This window comes from Spermophilus citellus (genome assembly GCF_964194105.1).
Source record: "Spermophilus citellus genome assembly, chromosome: 3".
Classification (NCBI taxonomy): domain Eukaryota; kingdom Metazoa; phylum Chordata; class Mammalia; order Rodentia; family Sciuridae; genus Spermophilus; species Spermophilus citellus.
The window spans coordinates 172,753,137-172,775,964 of NC_138184.1; the positions used below are offsets into that span (position 1 = coordinate 172,753,137).

At 36.8% G+C, this 22,828-nt stretch overlaps 1 protein-coding gene across 1 annotated transcript in view; it reads right to left on the reverse strand.

Moving 5' to 3' along the window:
- The window catches only part of RELN (reelin), a 469,728-nt gene that overhangs the window by 10,197 nt on the left and 436,703 nt on the right, over nucleotides 1-22,828 (reverse strand). Inside the window, exons 51-63 of the mRNA XM_081286786.1 lie at nucleotides 20,796-20,950; nucleotides 19,563-19,777; nucleotides 17,082-17,259; nucleotides 14,323-14,498; nucleotides 14,071-14,177; nucleotides 12,465-12,707; nucleotides 11,710-11,885; nucleotides 8,185-8,258; nucleotides 7,367-7,528; nucleotides 6,469-6,626; nucleotides 4,123-4,342; nucleotides 1,526-1,723; nucleotides 786-884 (exon numbers count right to left, since the gene is read on the reverse strand). Of these exons, the coding sequence (XP_081142912.1) occupies nucleotides 786-884; nucleotides 1,526-1,723; nucleotides 4,123-4,342; nucleotides 6,469-6,626; nucleotides 7,367-7,528; nucleotides 8,185-8,258; nucleotides 11,710-11,885; nucleotides 12,465-12,707; nucleotides 14,071-14,177; nucleotides 14,323-14,498; nucleotides 17,082-17,259; nucleotides 19,563-19,777; nucleotides 20,796-20,950 (2,161 nt within the window). The remainder of the gene's footprint in view (nucleotides 1-785; nucleotides 885-1,525; nucleotides 1,724-4,122; nucleotides 4,343-6,468; nucleotides 6,627-7,366; nucleotides 7,529-8,184; nucleotides 8,259-11,709; nucleotides 11,886-12,464; nucleotides 12,708-14,070; nucleotides 14,178-14,322; nucleotides 14,499-17,081; nucleotides 17,260-19,562; nucleotides 19,778-20,795; nucleotides 20,951-22,828) is intronic.

Here is a 22,828-nt window from a genome sequence, read left to right on the forward strand (position 1 = left end):
AGCCACAAGACTGATTTCACTTCGGATTTGATAAACAGAATGAACATTTGAACCTATCTACCGAGAAGATTCGCCTCTCCTTGCCAACCACTTGGTGCCATCAGTTCGAACCCGTCGAGACATAAGCATTCCAGTTCTACAGGAACTAGATTGTTAGAGAAAAAGTAAGTCATCTCTCTGCAAGGGAATAGTCAACCCGGCCAGGGGAAAGTAGTGACAGCCCTATTTCCTGGGAGAAACCAGCGGGGACACCCTTAGCCCATTGGGTGCTGGTATTGGTCGGTGGGGATCGGAAACCACAGATTCTGTATTCTAGATGCAGTCATGCCATTAAATGGAGAATGCCTCGGGCATCTGTGGCTAAGACAGGAGGCTGTAATTGGGCATGTTGGCCACCAACACTCTGTATATAGACCAGTACAGATCCTTCTCTTTTAGGGTATCATTCTATTTTACAAGGCAATCCAGATCTGGCATTAAGATATTGTTTCCCGTTTACCTGGAGACTTGTTTTATCCAATTTAACCACTGATGTCAATCCTTAAATAAATGTTTTACTTACTGAAGATTTTTTTTCTAAGGTACATTAAGATATATTCAGGGCTTTGTTATTTCACTGTCGACTTGAGCTATAGCTTGCAGTTGCTGAAGAGTGTAAGCCAAAGTGCTCCTGTGGGAACCTTCTTATGAGGAACATTTCTTACTGAATCAAGGGAGCATGCCAGATCAAAGGAGTTTCAAACCTTTCTCAAATGGACACAGGATGCCATGTATCAGATACTCACAGGACGACCTCCACATGGTCCAAAGCCCACTGATCATGACCTGTTCCATTGTGGCGTGGTTGCCACCAGCGCAGTAGTACTCCTTTCATCCGTGCCTCCCTGGGTCACAGATAGAAGAAAAAAGAGGTTGAACACCAGCAAACAGAACTTTCTGGAAGGTAACTTGCCCACTTTAGATATTGCAATAGGTTGAATCAATACAACTTTGGGCATAGAATTTGCTTAGGTCATAGTGCTCTTCTAAGTAGCATTTTATTAGCCACTCAATGAGGAATACTTCTTTTCCACGTCTCTTCCTCTTTTCCCTTGCTCCAGGAATAGCAACACATTTGATCACAAACATGAAATATTCAGTGTGACAGGCACTGTGCTGGAAGTGGGTGAACAATGCTAAGCAAAACTGACATGACCGTCTATGCTCAGTAAATTTTCAAATTAGCATACTAAGCAGAAAATAAAAATTCTGTTTCCCAAGGAACAGAAATCCTGTTTAAAGAAAGGGAAGTATGCAAAAAGTGCCTTTGCATGAGTTGATATTTTCTATTCCCTCTTGCCCTTCTTCCTTACTTCCTATCCTAACAGACGGTAGTAACATAACCTTTGGAGATCTGCATTAGTCTTGATTCTGCATTGCCTAGTTTTGTGGTACTGGTCCAGTAACTTCACCCAACCTCCACCTCACACTCTGTGATTCTCTGGGAGCAGGAGAGAGACCATGCATTTCTAACCAGGCTGCTTACAGGGGAACGTTGTAAGACACCCTCTGAGCTTGTGTGAAGTCCTTTGGCTGGTGCTGAGCGATGACATGCCAGGTGATGCCGTTGTTGACGCTATACTGCAGCAGCACTGCCTTGTCCACGGCATGGGGACCACTCAGGTCACTGTTGCAGCTGTCTGTCTGGGATGTGCTCCCAATTTGTAGAACAAACATAATTTTGCTGAAAAACACAGTGGAAATTGTATTAAAACAAAAGTCAGGATGTATCAAAGGAGAGATACTTTCTTAATCATTGTTATTAAAGTTCACAAAACCAGCTCTTTGTATCTGTAGATTTGGCACCTGTGGATTCAACTAATTACAGACAGAAAATATGGAAAAAAATACATCTGTATTGAATGTGTCTTCTTATTATTATCCAAGCAAGACAGTAGAGCTGATGTTTATAAAGCATTTATGTTGTATTTAGGTAGTATAAATGATATAGAAATGATTTAAAATATATAGGAGGTTTAGAAGAGGTGATGTCCAGCTGGGTGCTGTGGACATGCCTGTAATCCCAGAGGCTTGGGAGTCTGAGGCAGGAGGATCTCGAGTTCAAGCCAACCTCAGCAAAAAACAAGGTACTCAGCAACTCAGTGAGACTCTGTCTCTAAATAAAACATAAAATAGGGTTGGGGATGTGGCTCAGTGGTAAAGCACCCTTGGGTTTAATCCTCAGTACCAAAAAAAAAAAAAAAAAAAAGAAAGAAAGAAAGAAAAAAACTAGTATAGGTTATGTCCAAATACCACATCATTTAAATTTTTTTTTAGTTATTGATGACCTTTATTTTATTTATTTATTTATTTATATGTGGTGCTGAGAATCAAACCCAGTGCCTCATGCCAAGCAAGAGCTCTACCATTGAGCCATAACCCCAGCGGCCCCTAACATCATTTTATATGACTTGAGCATCCATGGGTTTCCGTAACTGTGGGTAATCCTGGGACCAATCTTCTATGATGCCAAGGGATGAATATCAAGTAAAAATAAATATTAATAAATCATATTAGTCACACAATTTATTTGTTATCTTTTATATTAGACCTGTGAAAAATAACTCAGAAGGCTACTTTTCTACAAAAAGAAAACAATTTTGACTTTTCAAGATGAATCTTATGATGCTGGAAATCTTTTTAGAGTATTTCACCTGAAACACCTTCTATTCTCCAAATTGTAACATGGACCATAGGGCAGCTGAGGCCATGGAGAAAGCAAGGAATAAAATTACCATATTTATACTATATGCTTTTTACAAATAGCTCCAAGCAGAAGAGCATCTGGACAAAGATAAATCATCATGTCTATTTTAGAGAAGGTTGTCTGGATGTCAGAGATGAGGAAAACTAGGAACATGCAGGCTCTGGATCACATCTGCTCTGTCCCACTCATCTTCTTGCTTTTCATAGGCATTCTTGCACTTAGAAGACACAGCTTTTAAATAGAGGAAATATATCCTCAGAAGATTCCTAGTGATTTACAGAATGGCCCTATTTAGAGTATATGGTCACACAAAGAACCTTCTTAAAACTTACCTTTGCATAAAATAAGTTAAAATAAAGTTACTTGTACCACATGTTGTGTAACTGTTAACCGAGTGCTTTGGTGCAGCTGTTTGTATATAGGGTCAAGGAAGACATCAGGTGTCTCTAGACTAACTATATCATTTTGGTAGGAAAAAGTGGGAATGAGTGGTTTATATTAACAACCTCATGCATCTGTCCACCATCCCTATGGTGGATACAACTTTTAGAATCTCCATGGTTATCATACAGGGATCCATACTGTTTTCATTGTTTATCATATAAAGGATCACTAAACCTGCTTTTCTGCCTCTGAAAATACATTCCTAATATTTTATAAAGTGAACATCTACCTCATTGGCCAAATGTCTAAATCTCAAATATCCTCATAGCTCCTGAAAACTCATCGGCATTCGGGGAATATTCCAGTCCAGTACTCAGTAACATTCCTAAAGTCTTGGAATCTTTTCTTGAATTACACAGATGAAAAACTGTGACTATTCTGGCTAAGGCAGAATGGATGGGAAGAGCAGGTAGAGAAAGAAATTCGACCTTCTGGGGTCTCCTTTTCTTTGTTAATTTCCTAGTCCATTTGTAGGATTTCTGTCTATTTGATTCTATACTAATCTCCAATTCCTATAGAGCATGTGAATATTAATGATCTCATCCATTTATTCACCATTACTATTTACTGAATTTAAGCTAAATAGAGGTATAAGTCTTCATTCCTAAAATATTCATAAACACATTTATTTTACATTCTTGCCTATGGTCAATATTAAGTTATCTATAAGGATTTCCTAGCCAATTTTTTATATTTGGATATTTCTCCCAATATGTGTCCATGTTACAACCACTCAGCCAATATGTGTGAAGAAGTATACAACAATTCTACAATAAATTTAAGCAAAATTATTCTAAGTTGGTAAAACTTATAATGCTTCCTTGCACCAAATTCGAATAGTATTTAGGTTTCCACTACTTGGTGACATCTGTTTCTTAAAGTTCAAGATCAAAGCTAACAGAGTCTGGACTACAACACAGGGGGTTGGTTACCTTGCTCGAGTGAGATCCAGAGGTTTGGTAGCAGCTTGCCTTATCTGACAGCCATTAAAATAGAGTGAGTCTCCATGGGCATAGGGTGCCAGTTGCCCACAGCCACTTCCTATTACGCCACCTTGAATGGTCTCCCAGTTTGCCTCAGTGACTCTTGCTGATTCAAAATTATCTTTAATGTAACTAGGAAGATCGTGACTGAAAACAGAGCAATCATCACCTACGGATAAAGGAATAATCACAGAAATCAGAATTGTCTGGAACAAGCAGAATCACCAGAGAATAAGTATTCAGTTTTAGATTTGAGCCATTGTTACTGCAAAAATGGCAAGGGCCTGGGGCCTGGGGTTCAGTGATAGAGCATTTGTCTGGCATGTGCAATGCCGTAGGTTCAATCTCAGCACCGCCATTGAAAAAAAAAAAGAATGGCAAAATACCAAGTAGACACAGACTCCTAGAAATAAATCTTTTTTTGTTGTTGAAAAACATCCATTATTTTTGAGATAATGTTCATTAAAATATGTAGGTGCCAATGTAGTTAATGCTTGTGTGCATCTGTTATTGAAATACCACAGCATCTGGCCAGGCCTTGCTTGTTTGTAAATGATAAGTCTCAGTAGGGAGCTTGACCCGGCATGAGAGGCCAATCTAATTTCTTTCTTCCCAGCATGATTTTGTAGAAATAAGTCATGTTCCTGATCTCCTTCCAGCTCTACATTCCTTAGTGCAGAGTTTGAATCTTAATTCATTGCCTCTAGCACAATACTTAGCCCATTTAAGATATTCAATAATAATTCTGGGATAAATAAACAAATACTGAATAAACTGGAATTATCTGTCAGAGAACACTGAGCTGAAATATTATCATTTAAGTAAGACCCTATGTTAGCAAGGTGATTCGAACAGTACATCTTTTCTAAATGTCCACCAAAGTTCAAAATCAAAAGGCCAAAGTACTGTTGGTTTATGGGAAGGGCAAATTCCAGACATCTGGGACTTCTTGTGAGGACATTTGATTCATTAGTTTGCCTGAAGTTAAAATTCTTTAGCTAATGCACAGATGGACCCAGCTGGTCTCAGTGGCAATGATAACAGGAGAAAGGAGATGGCTAAGTAATTTCTAACATCAGAGATGTGCAGCAGTCTACATTAATCATAGCCACTTCATCTGGAGGCAAGGAAATAGCATCAACCAAGAAATCAAAATATATCCTACTCTGAAATTCAAATATATGGATTTTAACCTTGTATGCCTAGGGAAAGTTGTATAATTCTGATCCTCTTTGGAGAAATCTCTCATCTATGAGAACTTAACAAAGTTGACTGAAAAATACCACCCCAATACTGTCTTCTCTCCAGCTGTTGCTAGCCGTGTGATGTCTGGCTAGTCACTTAACTTCCTTGAGTCTCAGTTTCTTTACCTATTGAGTGGGTATAATTATCTTCATGATAGGAAACATGTGCAGATAAATACTAAATGACTCTAGAAAATGGGATTGGTATATATTATGTCAACAATAAAGCATAAGAGAGTGTAGGGATTAATTCAGAGAATTAACTTGCTATTTGGCAGATATTAGGCTATTAGGATATAATGGTAATTGTGTAAAGTGAACTTTGTAATGACCTGTTAAAAATATTGGATTTAAGGAAAGCAGGATTATAAGCTTCCTAATAAGCTGACAAAAATTTTCCTGTGATGTGAGGGTCTGAGTAGACACTGTTCCAAAAACACACTTGGCCTCTAGAAACTGAAGCAGTGAAAACGAATGGATGTCTTTGAGTCATGAAGGTTATTTTGAGTGACAAAGTGACCTGGGCAGCACAGCATCTTGAGTTATCAGCTACTTCTTGGGAGGACAGTGGCAGCTGCTGTTGAAGGAGGCTGAGGAAGGGTGGATATAGACAAATGCATCGTGGAAAATAGCAATTGACAAAGTATTTAGGGTTGGGCAGCTAGGCCAGGAAGGAGAGAGGCCAAGAAGTGGAATTCAGTGTTGGGGGTATGGATGGGGCAGGAAGTTATATGAAAAATAGAAAATGTAAAATACTACAGAGTATCCTGAGTAGATTTATTTGGATTCATATTCACTTATAAACTTATAGAATATCCTGAGTGGATTTCATTCTGTATTGAAAAAAAAAAAAAAAAGAAAAAAGAAAAAAACTTCCATGAAGAAAACATAAAACTATTCTTGGAAATTAATTCCAAAGATAAATAATTTTGTGTTTAAGGAGACCTCCTCAGCCTGGAGTTCCTATGCATTTCCTAATGGGCTCCTGTATTCATGTTAAGACAAGGAGACCTCCCGGTGTTCTGAATCAACAAAGGCCCAGGGTTCACACCTTGGAAACTCTCATCACAGATGCAGATGGCGCCAGTGGTACAGTATCCGTGTCCACTGCAGAGCTTGGGGCAAGCCTCTCCAATGTACACATGGTCAATGGCCCAGCTTTGCTTCTCAATTTCTTCCCCTTTCTGGATCCAGCGGAACTGTGTCGCACTGAAGAGACCCAGAGAGAACAGAAGAGAGTCATCAGTAAGCTGATATTTCCCATGGCTGCGCCCAACCTCTGCCTCTAGGAAAGGGGACCTGAGAAAAGGGCTTCCCAAACTTCTGAAGTCCCCCCAAAGATAGTAGTAAGTGAACGTGTATCCCTCAGACTCGGGGAACATATTCCAAAATGCCTTTCTGGAAGCTTTTGTCTTCCTGAAAATTTTATGTGAATTTTCTGTTCTATTCCATAATACTTTGGTGTCTGCTTGTTCCTTTGGAGGTGTATCCTTTTCCAAATCTTTGAGTAAAATGCATGCTGCTCTATAGAGATTGCACAGCACTGTATTTATTCTCAGCTCTGGGCAACCTGGCAGTCATATACCCCAGGGGGTACTCCTGTCTGGATGAGAAGCACAGTCTTGTGAGAGCAGAACATTGGGGCAGAATTGGTGCCAACTCCAGTCTTTGTTTAGGGTCTGGCATTCAGGGCCTGAATAAGTTTGGCACATGCATGGTATATAGCTGAAAGGAAATCTGAGATCTATGAATAATTTACAAACAAGATATAATTTCTTATTTTTTCCTGGGACATACAGTTGCTATTTGGGAGCATGGGTTGGCAAGAAGAGGGTAGGAAAACAGGAGAGGGTCCTAGGGCTACAATTAAAACTCAGGCCTCTCTTTATCATGAACTCTGTAGAGATGGCCAGAGAGTTCCACTAGGCAAAACTTCACATGCAACCCACCTGGAGGAGACATGGTCGGGCAGCTGGATGGTGATCCTCTTCCAGCTGGAGCTGTTGATGGCATTGTAGATGGTGGCTTCATGGAACTGGAAAGGGGAACAGCCAATGCTATTTGAAGAGGAAGGAAGGCATTGGGTCTGAACGAGCTGCCAGGAATCAGACCTGCAGAAACCAGAAGAGTTGCATTAGGCAAGTCATAAGAGAATTTTATAACTAATTGAATGTGAAGGTAATGCTTTGGATTACCTTCACATTAATGTGAAGCCTCCTGTTTCATAAACATTTATGATTAGAGATCACAAAAGGAAAAATTGAAAATAATTTCTCATAAGAAATATTCTGACTCTTCAAAACTACACTGATACATTCACAAATAACAGAATAAAATAATAGCATGCATGACAATAAGATCTAGTCACAAGGTAAAATGGACTATATCAGACTTTTATTCAAAAATGCTAATATGCTTTAGGAGATGTGACTTTCTCTGAAGCATATGTAGATCATTCATTGATTAAAGATTTTCTTAAGGTTGATTGAAAATGACCAACATGAATAAAATAGTTCTACTCTGAGAAAAAAATTTAGTGTCCTACTAATTTTAAAATATAAAGTTTCTTAGCTGTTGATTTTCTTGGTTTGAAGAGAAAATTCGAAGATGTGTAAATTTTATAGAAAGTAAATTTGTATGAGAATACATATGAACCATCCATTTTAATATGAAAGATTCTTTCACTGTAAGCAGCTGCTTTAAAAGTCGATAAGCATTTGAATTGTGTATTTAAATTTGGAAAATATTTAACATTATTTTGACTAACCTTGCATCCTTTGTGTATTCCAACATCACAGAATGAAGGTCACCACAGGAAGTGGCTTCACAACCCACTACAATCTAAAGCAAACACAAAGAGTCAATATACAGGCAAGACTAAATAATATCTAATATCATTAATTAGAAATCCCATCTCTCTCCATCACAATTCTGATAGGCAATCAAGAAATATTCAGAGATGGTTTTATAGAGCAGCTTCTAGGACACAGAGGGTTCATTCTTTTGAGTTCTGTTAAAGATATGCAGTTTTCCATTAAGACGGGAATTTAGGATTTTATAAGAAACTATTCCAACTAACTTGATTAGTGTAACATATTAATTTGGCTAAAAAGAAAGTAATGTTAGAATTTATGGAAAAATATTAAAAACATTACTGCTTTGAAACATTTTCACTGGTATCCTAATTTTGTTGATGCTACTGTTAAATATTTATTTGGATTCAAAGTAGAAATTTTTAATTACTTAATATTCATTCTTAGGGCTTTTTCCTTTTCCATAAGAATAAAATCTTCCCAGATGATGTGAAAACAAATGGTTGAATCATTAATAATTCATAAATGCTATAAAATTTGGTGATTCAAATTTAAGTCCTAATAATCTATTTAATCATTAAATCCTATTTCATTGCTGATATAAAGGAAGATGAGTACTAAAAATTCCAGACTATACACTCCTGAGTAAAACAACTCTGAATTCAAAGGGAGAGTAAGAAACAATGTAATAGGAATCATAAAGGATATAAGTAAAATGCTGTGGTACTTCATAGGAAGGAAAATTGTATTTGATTAGATGGATTAGAAAATAATTTATTGAATAGAGTGCATGTGAGCTGCCCCTTGAAGAATGGGAAGAGTCTGAAAGATAGAGACAGGAGAAAGATATTTGGGTGGAAGAATGAGTGTTAGCAGACACAGAAGTGTAGATCACAGCACATAGTGTGTTTGAACCTAAGTAGAGAGTATGTGGGATGTTGGGAGACAAGGTTAGAAAAATCAGTTGAATTTGGAAGAACATGAGTTGTAGTGTAAGGCATTTGATCTTAATTTTGTATACAATGCAGAGTCATTGAAGGTGGATAAGGAGTGGATGGATGAACTCAGCTGTAAATGTCAATCACACTTTGATGTCAAAGTCAGGAGTGGAGAGAGGCTGGGTGTAAAAGGAGTACTTAGTGGACAGTGGACTTAGGACAAGAATGGAGCGGTGAGAGTGCAAACAGAAGATTCCATAGAAGCTAAGAATATTGTAAATTAGAATTAGAAGGGTATAGGAATTGATTAGCTGTGAAAAGTGACTAGTCAAAGACTAATATTTCAAGCTAGTTTCTAGGTGAAAGGTGCTGCCATCAACAGAATAGAAAAATCAGAAAGAGGAGTTATATGGGGAAGGGAGAGATTAAGTTGACTGTTAGACATGTTAAGTTGAGGTGCTCATTAGAAAAAACAGAAACATGTAGATGCTATTAGAAATATTGAATTAATAGTTAGTGAGCCAAGGTCAGATAATGCAGATTTGAGATCTACTCTTCAGATTATGAGACTTGAAGCTAGAGGAATGGATAAAATTCCCAGCAGTGTCAATGTATATGGAAGAGAGAAGAAATCTGAGATGCATTGAGAAATGCTGACATTTAGAGGGCTGAGGGAAGAAAAGCAAAAAAGGAGACAGAAGTAGATTCCAAAGAGCAGGGTGCAAAGGCACATTCCTATAATCCCAGCAACTCAACTCAGGAGACTGAGGCAGGAGAATCACAAGTTCAAAGCCAGCCTCAACAACTTAGAGAGAACTTAGGCAACTTAGTGAGAGTTCGTCTCAAAATAAAACATAAAATGCACAGTGACTTAGTTGTTAAGCACCCTTGGGTTCAATCTCTGGTATCAAAAAAAAAAAAAAAAAGTAGAGATAAGATAACCAGCAGTGAAGCCAAGGAGAAAGAGATTTCCACAATTTGGAGAGGTGAGGACAATAGTGTCAAATGGTTCGGAGGAGAGGAATGGAGGAGAGCTATGGGATGCAGCATAGAAAGTCTATGGTAACTTTGAAGAATACAGGGTTTATTTCTCTCCCTCTCTGTGTCTCTCTTTTGTAGTGCTGTGGATGGAAACTGCAGCCTCATGCATGCACTCCACCACCACTGAGTTACATCCTCAGCCCACTGAGGGATGCAGTTTTTGAAAGATACAGTGATATTTAACTATTTCTGGGGGACAAACTTTCTTTTAAACTAATTGACTTGGGTTAGAGACAAAAATTACAAGTCTCCTTCAGTTTTGGATTGACAGAAGCTCCAAAAGAGAAGCCCCCATCAACTCAATCAAATGTGATGCCTTTGATATGGGCCACAGTGTGGGACTGGCTGAAGACAAATTTTCACTCTTAAGGAACATCCTGGAAGTAGGGGTGGTGTAACTCTAGATATGACCTTGGACAACCTTCATGCCACTAAAGCTAATAGTCCTGAGGGAGCAGTGGCATTGGGGAGCTTGCCTCACCTTCTAGTCTCTGAAGGAGAGTTTAACAGTGCCAAGGCAAAAAGCAAATGCTTTTATTTTTTTTGTATCAGGGATTGAACTCAGGGACACTTGACCTCTAAGCCAGGTCCACAGACCTGTTTGTAGTGCTCTATTTGTGAATTATTTAGAGACAGGGTCTCACTGAGTTGCTTAGCGCCTCACTTTGTACTGAGGTTGGCTTTGAACTCGCAGTCCACCTGCCTCAGCTTCCTGAGCTGCTGGGATTATAGGCATGCGCCACCGTGCCTGGTGCAAATGCATTTTTTATTTCTGCTAATAAAGATTCTTACTATTAATCACCACTGTAGTAAAATCTTTTTAAATAAGGGAATTCGAATAAGTGATGTCCTTAAATTATCTAGTTATAAACTGCATTTTTGTAGTGTGTTTTGAAATGGAGAGACATTAATTGCTATTACTCTTTCTTTCTATTAATTACCTGTTCTGCCTTCCCTTCTATCTCTATATACAGATAAAATATGCAGCTAAAAAGATTTGAAAGTTCCCTCTTGTTCCCATTAGCTCCAACTGGGCTAATGTACAGATTTGTGAAGTCAGAGACAAGGGAAAACTGAAGGATATACTGAAAAAAGGTGGACCAAGAAGCAAATGATCTGAGACACATGACAGGCATGGAGTGGGGGAAAGACAAGGAGAGAACTGGGCAACATAGGAGAGTCTCAGAGCGAGAAGTAGGCAGAGACGCTTACTTGAGCTTTTTATTTATAAGGTCTGGGAAACTGAAATCAAGATTACATCTATGAGATACACTACAGTTATACTTCTTGCTACTTTCCTGATATGTTCAGAGATTCTGTCTATGCTCAAATCATCATACTTGAGCAAAGACCTTTGTGAAAGATTACCTCCTTCATTCACAAGAGAGTCTTTATTAATGAATGAAATCAATCATGTCCTTATAGCTGTCCAAATAAAAATTCTCCCCCAATCCCCCAGTACAACACTCCCTTCTGTTTTGAAGAGCCACTTTCCCTTACTTTAAACTGCATCATGTATCCTGGTTGTATAATGAGTTCCCGGGAGGAGAGAGCATTGTGAGTCTTGTCCTTCTTTTTATTTGGCCAGTAGAGGTGGAAGGATGGATTGCCACAGAATCCTGCTGTCCTTACTGCATTAGGGTAAAAACTCCAGTTTTCTTCATGGGAAGTGCCTTCTGTTAAGGCAAATTGGAAGCAATACGGCATATTATTTTCTTGAACTGATTGGTTTATTGCTGAATTATGTTTATGATGTAACATTTTGCTTACTCCTTAGGACTTATTTTATTTAACTGCTTAAATATATATAAATTCAAGGTGAGGACTCAAATTTAGGAAAAAATACTGAATGCTAATATAATGATTACCCCACTTTTAAAGCATAATTGCTTTTCTGGGTAATTTGCATCATTACAAAGCTCTTCTTGGTAGACTGTTTAAGCCATTGCAATATGTATCTCTGTGATACAGAAATTACTCAAGGAACTAAAATTATTTTGGGGCATTATAATTCCAAATTACATTTGAAGTAAGACATGTTACTTTTTGCAGGGTTTGTTAAATTATCAGCTGACATTTGAACCAGCAGCCAACTCTGAATGTTTATAAACCACTGGGTACAACCACAGTGAACATTTGTTGAGCAGGAGTATGTGCTAGGTTCTCTTCTAAGTTCTTTTCATGTAATGACTCATATGAAGACATAAGAACACAAACAGCTCATAGAGAAAACTGTTTGATGCCTTATTTCTTACCATCATCAAAAGTGTCCACCAATTGACTGGGATTGATTTCTGCCCCACCAATCAAAATGTTGTCTAGCGCCCACTGAGCACGCTCCACTCCGGAGACCACAATTCCATTGCTGATCACAAAAGGCTGCCACCATCGAAGTCTAGTGGTGTTGGTGAGCGCCTCTTCGGGAAGAAGTATGTAGTCGTGTCTAACAGAAATATATTTCTGGAAATCCATCTCATGGAGCAAAGTCCAAGTAATTCCTATAAATATAAACATGCCAACAAAATAACAAAAAAAAAATCCCATAAATCACCAATGTACTGCAGATACTACACTCTTCAATTAGGAAATGAAAATTGATTTTGCTGACTTTAAGGTAGTTATTCACCACTTATAAACACTGTTTCAATATGAGGTTGGTGATATGAGGGGAAGGATATTTAAAAATACTTGACCAAAATAAATATTAAAGTAAAAGTGACCTATTTTCTGCTTTTAAAATTTAATTCTGATTCTTTTTAGGCATTATTTCTCATAAACTATAAGACATATTCATGTTTCTATGACAATAATTTCTAGTATTTAAAAATATAGCTATTATAATTCTATGGCACTTATAGTTAGTTGGACTAGTATGAAGTTTATTTTTTCTTATTGTTTTTCTGGTATTGGGATTAAACCCAGGAATTCTATACCTCTGAGCTACATGCCCAGATCTCTTTTTTTTTGAGACGGGGCCTAAGTTTCTGAGGTCGGTCTCAGATTTGTGACCCTTCTGCATTAGCCTCCCAAGTCTCTGAAATTGGGAGCTGGAGACATGGGTCAGTGGTAGAGTACTTGCCTGATATGCAGAAGGCCCTGCATATCAATTGCCAGCACTATAAACGAAACAAAAGTCTCTGGGATTACAGGTATGTGCTACTGCACCTGGCTTAAGGTTTGCCTCTTACTGTTTGAAAAGATGAAATGTTAAATTACTTAAGAAGATATTATTTGAAAGGCTAAATACTTTAGATTCCTCAATCAACTAGTTATTCAGAATGATATGTGTTTGCTATAGCATGTTTTCTAAAGACCTCATGGTATTGCTGGTCTATTACTTTGCTACTCCAGAATAATAAAACAGAATTTTGTTGAGCAAAATAATAAAACAGAATTTATTCTGTGACAGACTCATGAATTCAGAATATTTTCACTGCTAGTAATGAGGTTTTCTTGTAGATCTCTGTAGCATTTACGACTTGCTTATTGTCACAAAAGTTTTAAACATGCTTTAAAATGTTTAAAAATTATCTTTAACTTGGAAAAGCACATTCGATTTTATTAATTATGTCACTTATAAGCAAGTTTTAGTTAAGCTAGTGGGGATTTTCTTCATTAATAAAGTTTGGAGTTTATTTATTTTTTTAATGTGATTTCTCTCTTGATTCCTTTTTTGGGTAGATTTTGCCTAATACAGAAGTCACATGCACGGAACATGTAATGGGAGCAAGATCTTTAGCTTTTTCTTTGTCACTCTTTAGATTGCCATTGTGAGCAAAGCTTTGCTGAGATGTTTTTGAAGGATGTTGGATGGAATTTGGGAATGTGCTTGAAGGTGTGGCATTAGCCCCTAAAACCTGCCTCCATCAGTAGAGTAGTCCAACAGCACGCCTTCCTTCCGGCAGATGGGCCGATGGCAGGAGGTCATGTTGTTCTCACTACCGATGCGTCCCCAGTATTGCAGGAATCTAAATGCAAGCACATATTCTCTATCAGAATAAGGGATTGGAACACACCCTGCTCAAATTCTAGATAACACTTTCTTCCACAGGTGTTCCTTGTTTTGGGGCCAATTTGCTATGTTGCAATAAAAATAATGAAACATTGACTTACTTTGCACCTCTGAGATCCAAATCTTGAGTAATAGCTTGTCTCACAGTGGATCCCCCAAAATAGAGTGCAGTGTCTTCAGCAAGAATTCCACACTCAGTACAAGTACTTCCACCTTCTAAAGACATCCATAAGTCAGGCTTGATTTCTTCACTGTCAAAGCGCTCCTTCAGGAAAGTCTGAAAAAATAAGTAAGTGGAATTTGCTTAAGAAAAAAAATTCAGATAATACCCATAGAATACTTAAGATAATACAGAGTTAATTGAATTTAAAACAAATAGGAGCTGATTTCAGTGATGTAAAGATATTTTAAAAAGCCAACAGGATATCTCCACAATTTTCTCTTCCACAATATATTGAAGATCATTATAACTGCTTAAATAATGCTTAATAATTAGAAAGTAAAGTCTAGATAAAAATCTCAAACAATTGTAATGTCAACTACAGTAACACTCCCATTTGTAAAAATTTACTCAAGTGCATACTCCAAATACATATATTAATTTACACAGCATACAGAAGTACTGTTGTAACTTATTATTATATTATTAAACATGCATAAAAATAAATATTTGGAAAAATAGAATATAGGCAGACTTTCATGCTTTCCCTTCAACATTCTCCAGTGGGTTGTCCTGGAGTGTGTGGCCCCTGACTTCAGAGACTCCTTAGGCAGCCAGAACCTTCAACTTCTAGCATTCAGTGAACCTAGAATGCTTCAATGGTTAGGGGAGAACATTTGAAACCAAAGCTTTCTGTTTAAAGTTAAAAGAAACTTTAGAATTAGAAGGCCATGGGACATACTTTTTGCATGTTTTATCAGAGCCAAGTTGCAGGGTGATGGGGAGAAATACTTGAAACCTAAAATAAAACATTTTCCCTGAGTCTCTGGCTTATCTTTTTAACTAAAAATTATCAACAATTAGGAATAGTCTATTTTCTAAAGAGACTTTATTCCAAAGAGTAATAAAGGTACACAGCTACATTTTATGCCAAATTAGCTTATTCCCTCATATCATTGCCAAGGTTTTCTTTTTCTTTTCTTTCTGTTCACAGTACATTCATTTTGTCCATAATATAATTTTTCATTCAGTTGACATATTTTTTTTTTTTTTTGGTACCAGGGATTGAACCAAGTGGTGCTTAACCACTGAGCCACATCCCCAGCCATTTCTTTCTTTCTTTCTCTTTTTTATTTTGAGACAGGGTCTCTAAGTTGCTTAAGGCCTTGTTAAATTGCTGAGGCTGGTCTTGAACTTGTGATCCTCCTAAGCTGCTGGGATTATAGGCATGTGCCACTATGCCCAGTGAGATAATTTTTTTTTAAATGATGAAAATATTTAATAAAAACTGTTTGCTAGAGTTGTGATTTCAGTAATTGTATCCAGAAAAAAATGACATTTTTTTCTGTGCTAGTTAAAATGATTTAAATAGACCCTCTTTTTCCTCAAACTTAGAACACAGTCAGCTCTATAATTAAAGACATGCAATCACATGTCAGTTTTACTTTATTCACTAAGGGTGACAAATGAACATAATTTTTATAAATGAAGGTGTATATGAAAGAGCACGAGTTAGAAGAAATGAGTGGTTGACTGTCCAGATTCTCATTAGAAGGGTATGAATCAGAATTCACCATTTAGATGTGTGTAATTTCTTATCCAACCTAGGAATACTAATGAAATTGGCATGTTTGTGAAAGACTAGATTCTTTTTGTTTATTTACTACCCATGGCTATAAAGCTATGTTTCTCATGTGGTAACTCCATTTGTTAACAATGGACTAATATCTTCAGACATAAGTGAGCATCGTTTCAATTTTAATTTTAATATTTTTTAATTCCAAAGTTGTGGAAGTACTGGAGGAAACAAAAATGACAGAACAGGCTTTGTTTACATCGTTTGCCTCTCAGTTGTTGGATTTTAATCACTTGTGCTTTATCGCTTAGCCATTTTTCTGTTGCCATAATGATGAATGCTTTATACTTATTTGCAGAAATAAAATGTGTATATGGCAACTGTGTTGAGCAACTGTGTTTGTTTTGCATGTTAAATAATGATGGAACAGCTAACACCTCCAAAAATGACCTTTTTATTTTTTATATATAACCGCATTTCAGCAGTCAACAAACCAAAACACAGAATTTTCTGAACTAAAATTCGTTTAATCCTGCTTGAAAATTTGATCTTTTGTGATAATATGTCTATATTATTTGCTTTATTTAACAACAATAACAACAACAGCCCTATTCAAATGGTGCATTAATTGAAAAAAAAATGAGGCTTAAGAAAGAATTCACTATTGATTTTAAATTAAGCTTTTTTTTTTTTTTTTTTTTTTTAAAAAGAAACCTGTTCCCGTTTTTGGGTGACCGAGGCAGAAAGATTGTAAGTTTGAGGCAGCCTCAGCAACTTAACAAGACCCTAAGCAACTTAGTGAGATAGTGAGACTCTATCTCAAAATAATAAATATAAAAGTACCCCTAGGTTCAATCCCTGAAAAAAAAAAAAAAAAGAAAACAGAGTGTTCATCTTCTTTAACCCATATAGTCTGACTTATTTTATGAATTGCATAAATTGTTGTTCCTAATATTCTAGTAGCTAAGATTAACCTAAGACATATTTTTTAGTTTCTGCCCAAAGGATTTATTTCCTGGGGTACCCAAAGAATCTTGTGTTAGATCAATAATCATACACATAAACTGGTTCCTAGGCATGCCCTCTAATGCAAATAAATGCTTCTATAGGGGCTTTCACATTACCTTCAGAGTGTGAGTCAAGTAGCAGTTTGGCCCAGAGTATCCCGGATCACAGATGCACTGTTCCTTTAAGCAATCTCCATGACCCCGGCAGTTGTCCAAGCATCCAGGGCCCAGGTAGAAATTATCGATTGCCCACTGCATATCTGAGTACTTCTGATAGAACCTAAACCTTACTGGACTATTGACAAAACAAAAGTTAATTTTTTTAAGTCAATTATTCTGCATAGATAGTTAGTACTGGAGGGAAAAAAAAACCATTTAAGAATCTCTCGCTAGATGAAATGAGTTAATAAAAAACATTTTCTGATCACCATTTTCTGTTTCTAGTCATGGGGCTGTAAAGCTGGTTTCTACTAAATTTTACAATATCTGAGCAAACCTGCAAAACAAAACGAAAATCAGTGGAATCTCCATGTGAGCAATAGGAATGTTTTAAAATACAGAGCTATAACTTTCATAGATCAGGTGCACTGCAGTTCGGTGGTTGTGAGGCAACTTAGATTCACTGATTACATTTCTGAACTTGTACAGAAGGAGAGCGAAGCCTTTCACAGAGCTGGCCACATATCACACAGCCCTCAGGCAGCTGGAAAACAGCAACTTCTGAGTTCCCTGAAGATGATCAATATTCTCAGAGTAACTATGCTAATTAGAAAAGGGTTATATTAAAGGCTAATTTCCCTGAGATTTTAAATTTTATGATTGTTCTTCTCTGTCTTCTGGGGGTAAAACAAGGCTCACAATTAACCCTATATTAAGATAAGTCACACAATTTTGGTTTAAAGAGTACAAAGTACATGAAAGAACTTTCTGGGGTTATGTAAATGTTCTGTATCTTGTTTTATGATGTGGTAACATGGGTTACACAAGAGTAAAAGCTCATTGATCTCAACAATTAAGATGTCTGCACTTTACTGGATGCAAATTATATTTCATTATAAAGAAAAAAAGGGAGAGAGAATGGGATGGGGAAACAAGTGAGTACTGAGGTGTTTCCCAGCAACCATTTCATCCCGATGATTCATATGAGGTACCGTTGGATTATGAATTCTCTAACTGTTGAATGGCTCAGGAATAGGCTAATTTGTACCAATGGGATGCAAAGAGGTACTCATTCTGGATCTACTGGAGAGTAAAGCAACTCTCTTTCTCTCCCACCGGACATAGGAAAGGAAGCATTCTGCTCCTGTTTTTGGTTGTCATCTTGTGTTCAGTAGTAGAATCAGGCTGGGTGCAGTGGTGCACGCCAGCAGCTTGGGAGGCTGAGACAAGAGGATTGCAAGTTTGAGACCAGCCTCAGCAATTTAGCGAGGCCCTGAGCAATTTAGAGAGATGCTATCTCAAAATAAAAAACAAAAAGAACCGAGGATGTAGCTCAGTGATCAAGCACCCCTGTGTTAAGTCTTCAGTACCAAAAAAGAAAAGAAAAAGTGGAATCAGCCTGAGAGTTGAGTATGACACCATTTCTGTGGACAGGGAGCAAAGAACAAAGGAATAAGAAAGAATAGTATCCTTGAAGACATGTTGAACTTGCAAATCAACCAATCCCAGTGTCCATTTATATTTGGATTCTTTCATCAAAGATAAAACAAATTTCATTTCTAATTAAGCCAATTTGAATTGGTTTTAAAATTTTTGTTACTTGTAGTTGAAAACATCCTGCTTTAGTTTCCTAGCATGCTAACTGATCCATTCCAGAAAATGTATTCCAGGAAGCTGTGAGTGGTCATATAGTAAGTGATAACTACAGGACACTGGAAAAGCTGTGTGTATGCACATTATTCAAAAGCTCTGTGTGTTCTGGTCATATATCACAATCTGTTTCACAAGAAGGCTTTTCATTTAGCTAGACTATATGATTAATTTAGTAGAGGTACACTTGTCATTTTGTTTAATGTGTCTCTTGTCTTAATTTTATAGTAGAAGGGAACTCTTTTGGAATTACCTTAAATTAACATATCCACAGACTTTCCAGAGCATGGTTTGACCACTTTGGCTCACCACTGCTCCAAGCTAATTACTTTTCACTGCAGGTGTGGAACACAATGTTTTCATAAGAAAAAAATGGAACCTACAAGCCAGACTTGTACAAATAGCACAAAGAGTTAGGATTTGCAGTTTGCCCTATTATGGATGTAGAAAGCATATGTGCATGGTGGACTACAGTCCACAAGGTCAATAAGGTCACATACACCTTTTCATCTGGCTCCAAGGCCATCACTATTGCTGTTTCCAAGTGATGATAGTGTGGAAAATGGAAGGATATGCCAAGGATCATTTTCTCAAGTCTGAGGATTGCAACTTGAGGTCTCGTGAAGTCAGCTCATCATGGAAGTCACTGATTAGAGCACCCTAAGATTTAGGGATGTTGAGAACACTTTCCACACAATTACACATAATTTCTGACTTGATGACAGTATTCCTAATCAACTGCTGGATGTGATGCTTGAATTCAGTCTTGAATTTACATTTTCAACTTACTTTCCCACGAGGCTTTCAGGAAGTGGGTAGGTGATCCTTTTCCACCCTTTAGTTGGAAAGAATACAGATGGCTGAGACACACTTCCAGAGCATTTTGGGTCAGCAGGTAAGCACTGAGGGACTAGATAATTCCAGCTCACACCAAAGTCAGTAGAATATTGCACATGAATTTGATTCTGGGCAATTTTTTCAGATACTTTGCATCCAACAGAGATCTAGTAAACAGAAAATCAAAAGAACATCAAGATCATCAAAACCGTATTACATATTTCTGCTCCAAGGACTTGGCTGCAAGAAAGCTGCTAAACACTTGATATACACCATACTGTATTTTCAGGTTCATTACTTGTTCTGCTAATGGACAGGGGAGGTGGACAAGTTGCCCAAGGTGACAAATTATAGAAAGTGCCAAATGTATTGTGTAGGGGGTTTGGAGAGAAGCTGAAAACTGTGCTTTTGCCATGCTGGCTGATTGCCTTGAAAGGCCTGGGTTATTCTTACAAATTGTTTTGTTAATGTCCTGGCACTTTTATTTGGCAGAATACTTGACCAAGAAGGATTGCTAACAGCTTTACCAATTTTATTATTTTGTCATACAATTTATGACTCTCAATAAATCACTTTGACTGTAAGTTAGATGCATGAAGGAGAATAGAAGTTACTTTTAATAAAGCACAGCACCCTTCATTTATGGAGACAGTCATAATGTGATTTTTTTCCCTAAAAAAAGTGAGATTTAGGTAGACCAAATAAATCAGTTGACAAAAATCCTTAACCAAAATCTTGGCCAAAGTTGATCCTGGCATGAATTCTACTCATGCTTGTTTTCTATAATTTCCTTCCTCTAGAAACATCCAAATGCTCTTGTAAAAGAAAAGAATAACCATTGGAGCCTCCTCTTAAGGGATTAGGTATATAGTGATTTAAGTCAGGGAGTTGGAATCAGTATCTTACATTTTTATTATCAATATTTTGTTCTATCAGTATTTAATCCTGAGCAGAAGCACAATTACTCTTATGAAAGATTCACCTTGAAATAGTTCAGAAATGAAATATTTGTAATCACTAAGCAATATATAGGTGAGTTGTATGTTACCTAAATATTAAATTTTATTTCTCAAGCTATGTATTAAGTCAATGAAATATTAGGTGATCTTTGTCTCTATGATGTTTTTGATTGGTTATATTGCTTAAGTATGGTTATTTATGTAATCAAGGCCATGACGTTTTCACCTTGAATTGCATAATCCAGCCTTCAGTGGGAGTCAGGTCATGGGTCACTGCATATACTTCTCGTCCATCATGACTGCCACAGATCATGACACCATCAGGAGAGTCACAGAACCTTTCTACTGTGCAATCATCATGGAATAGCCAATGTTCATTCACTTAAAAAAAAAAAGAAAAATCTTATCACAAAAATGCTTTAAGTAAATTTTCACTTTAAGCAAGATTAAGAATTATTTTCTTCAGTCATAACTAACGTTTTTATTTCACGTAGGGCTGCAAGAATTAGAATTATTTTAAGTAAAAACCTCTCTTACATACAGTATGTAACATACAATCCCACTAATGTAAATATACTGTTTTTTGGAACATGGATAATGGGATTACTGAGATATACACACTATCTTTTTAAGCACACAGACAAGTATAAGTAATGGAATTAGTCTACACTTGCAAAGAAAAAGAGCAGATTTGTATTGTATGTGTTGCAAGTGAAAAATCAAAGGGAAATATTTATCTAATTTTTTTGACAGATTTAACTTTGTAAGCAGCATCTGAAAAAGAGAAAGAATTTTTAGTAACATGATGGGGAAGAGAGTTAGTTGCTTCTACTTGAACTCTAGTAGTATTATCTGTGTAGTTAGAAAGATAGTAATAAAATTTTTCTGTAGCCTTATTGAGGTATAAATGAGGCTCACACATTGTACACATTTAGTATACACATAAGTTGATAAGTTCAGATATACTCACACACATGTGATACCATCACCATGACCAAGGTAAACATACCATCACTTTCAAATATTTCTTTATGTTCTCTCTTGTGTGTGTGTGCGTTGCATGTGTATGTGTTTTCTTTTTGAATAAGAAGATACTGTATGAGATCTATCCTCAACATATTTTAAGTGCACAATATCATATTCTTAACTGTTGGTAGTGTGTTGTACATAATATATAATAGGACATATTCATCTATATAACAGAAACTTTATACCCATTATATGTGATTCTCCATTTCCCCCTTCCCCAGATCCTGGAAAAAACCCTATTTACTGAGATGATTTTGGGGAGAGGGCCCAGAAATTTTTTGAGAAAAATTAAAACTTTGTATTATACAGTTTGTTATAAAGACTACTTTTAATTCTGAACTGTGAAGCTATACTTAATTTGGCAAAAACTAAGATTATTTTAGAAACTCAGATTATCTCTAAAATAATGCTATTGTAAATCTAAGTCAACAATGTTCTTCATATTTGAATATTTAGGTATGGATTTTTAAGTATTCTAGTTATTTCTTTAAATAAAGCTTGATTCTTCTTCTAAACCAGATCAACAGAAAGGTAATCAAAAGAAAAACAAACAAAAACAAAACAAAAACTGATGGGATAGATTTGGAAGACTCTAAAGTAAACTTTAAATAGCAAGACAATGAATTGATTAGTCCAGAATACATCTTATGTGTTGAGTCTTTTTCTCTTAAACACACATACACACACACACACACACACACACACACACACACACCTCTCACAATTTTCTTTCTCTTTTGGAAGAGGTGTAGGTGTTTTTACTATTTTTTTTTTATCCCAGAATGATTAGAAATCAAACATATCATAAATTTCATCTAATGATATACTTTGATCTTACAGGTCCAACTTTTCTCTAGAAGTTTCCTGGTTAGCCCCACAGTTACAATGGAGATGAACAAGTATAACTGGAGGTTTGGGGCCAGGATACAAGCAGCAGAGTCAGATGGCCTCAGAGGATCCAGAGAAGAGACCAAGCAATTTCATTGTAATTCAGGCTTCACCCATGGTGTGTCTGTTTGATTTTGTCTGAGCATAACATGTGCCTGTAGAACAAGCAGCTTATCTCTGGGATTCAAATGGCTACTGCAATATCCTTATCTGTGTCTCCACTATGAGGGATTTGGAGACACATTTAATCCTACATCACAGATATAGGACTCAAGAGTCAAAGTGCACAGAAATTTGAATTCCAATTAGAATACTCTGAGCCAGTTTATTCTATGGTACATA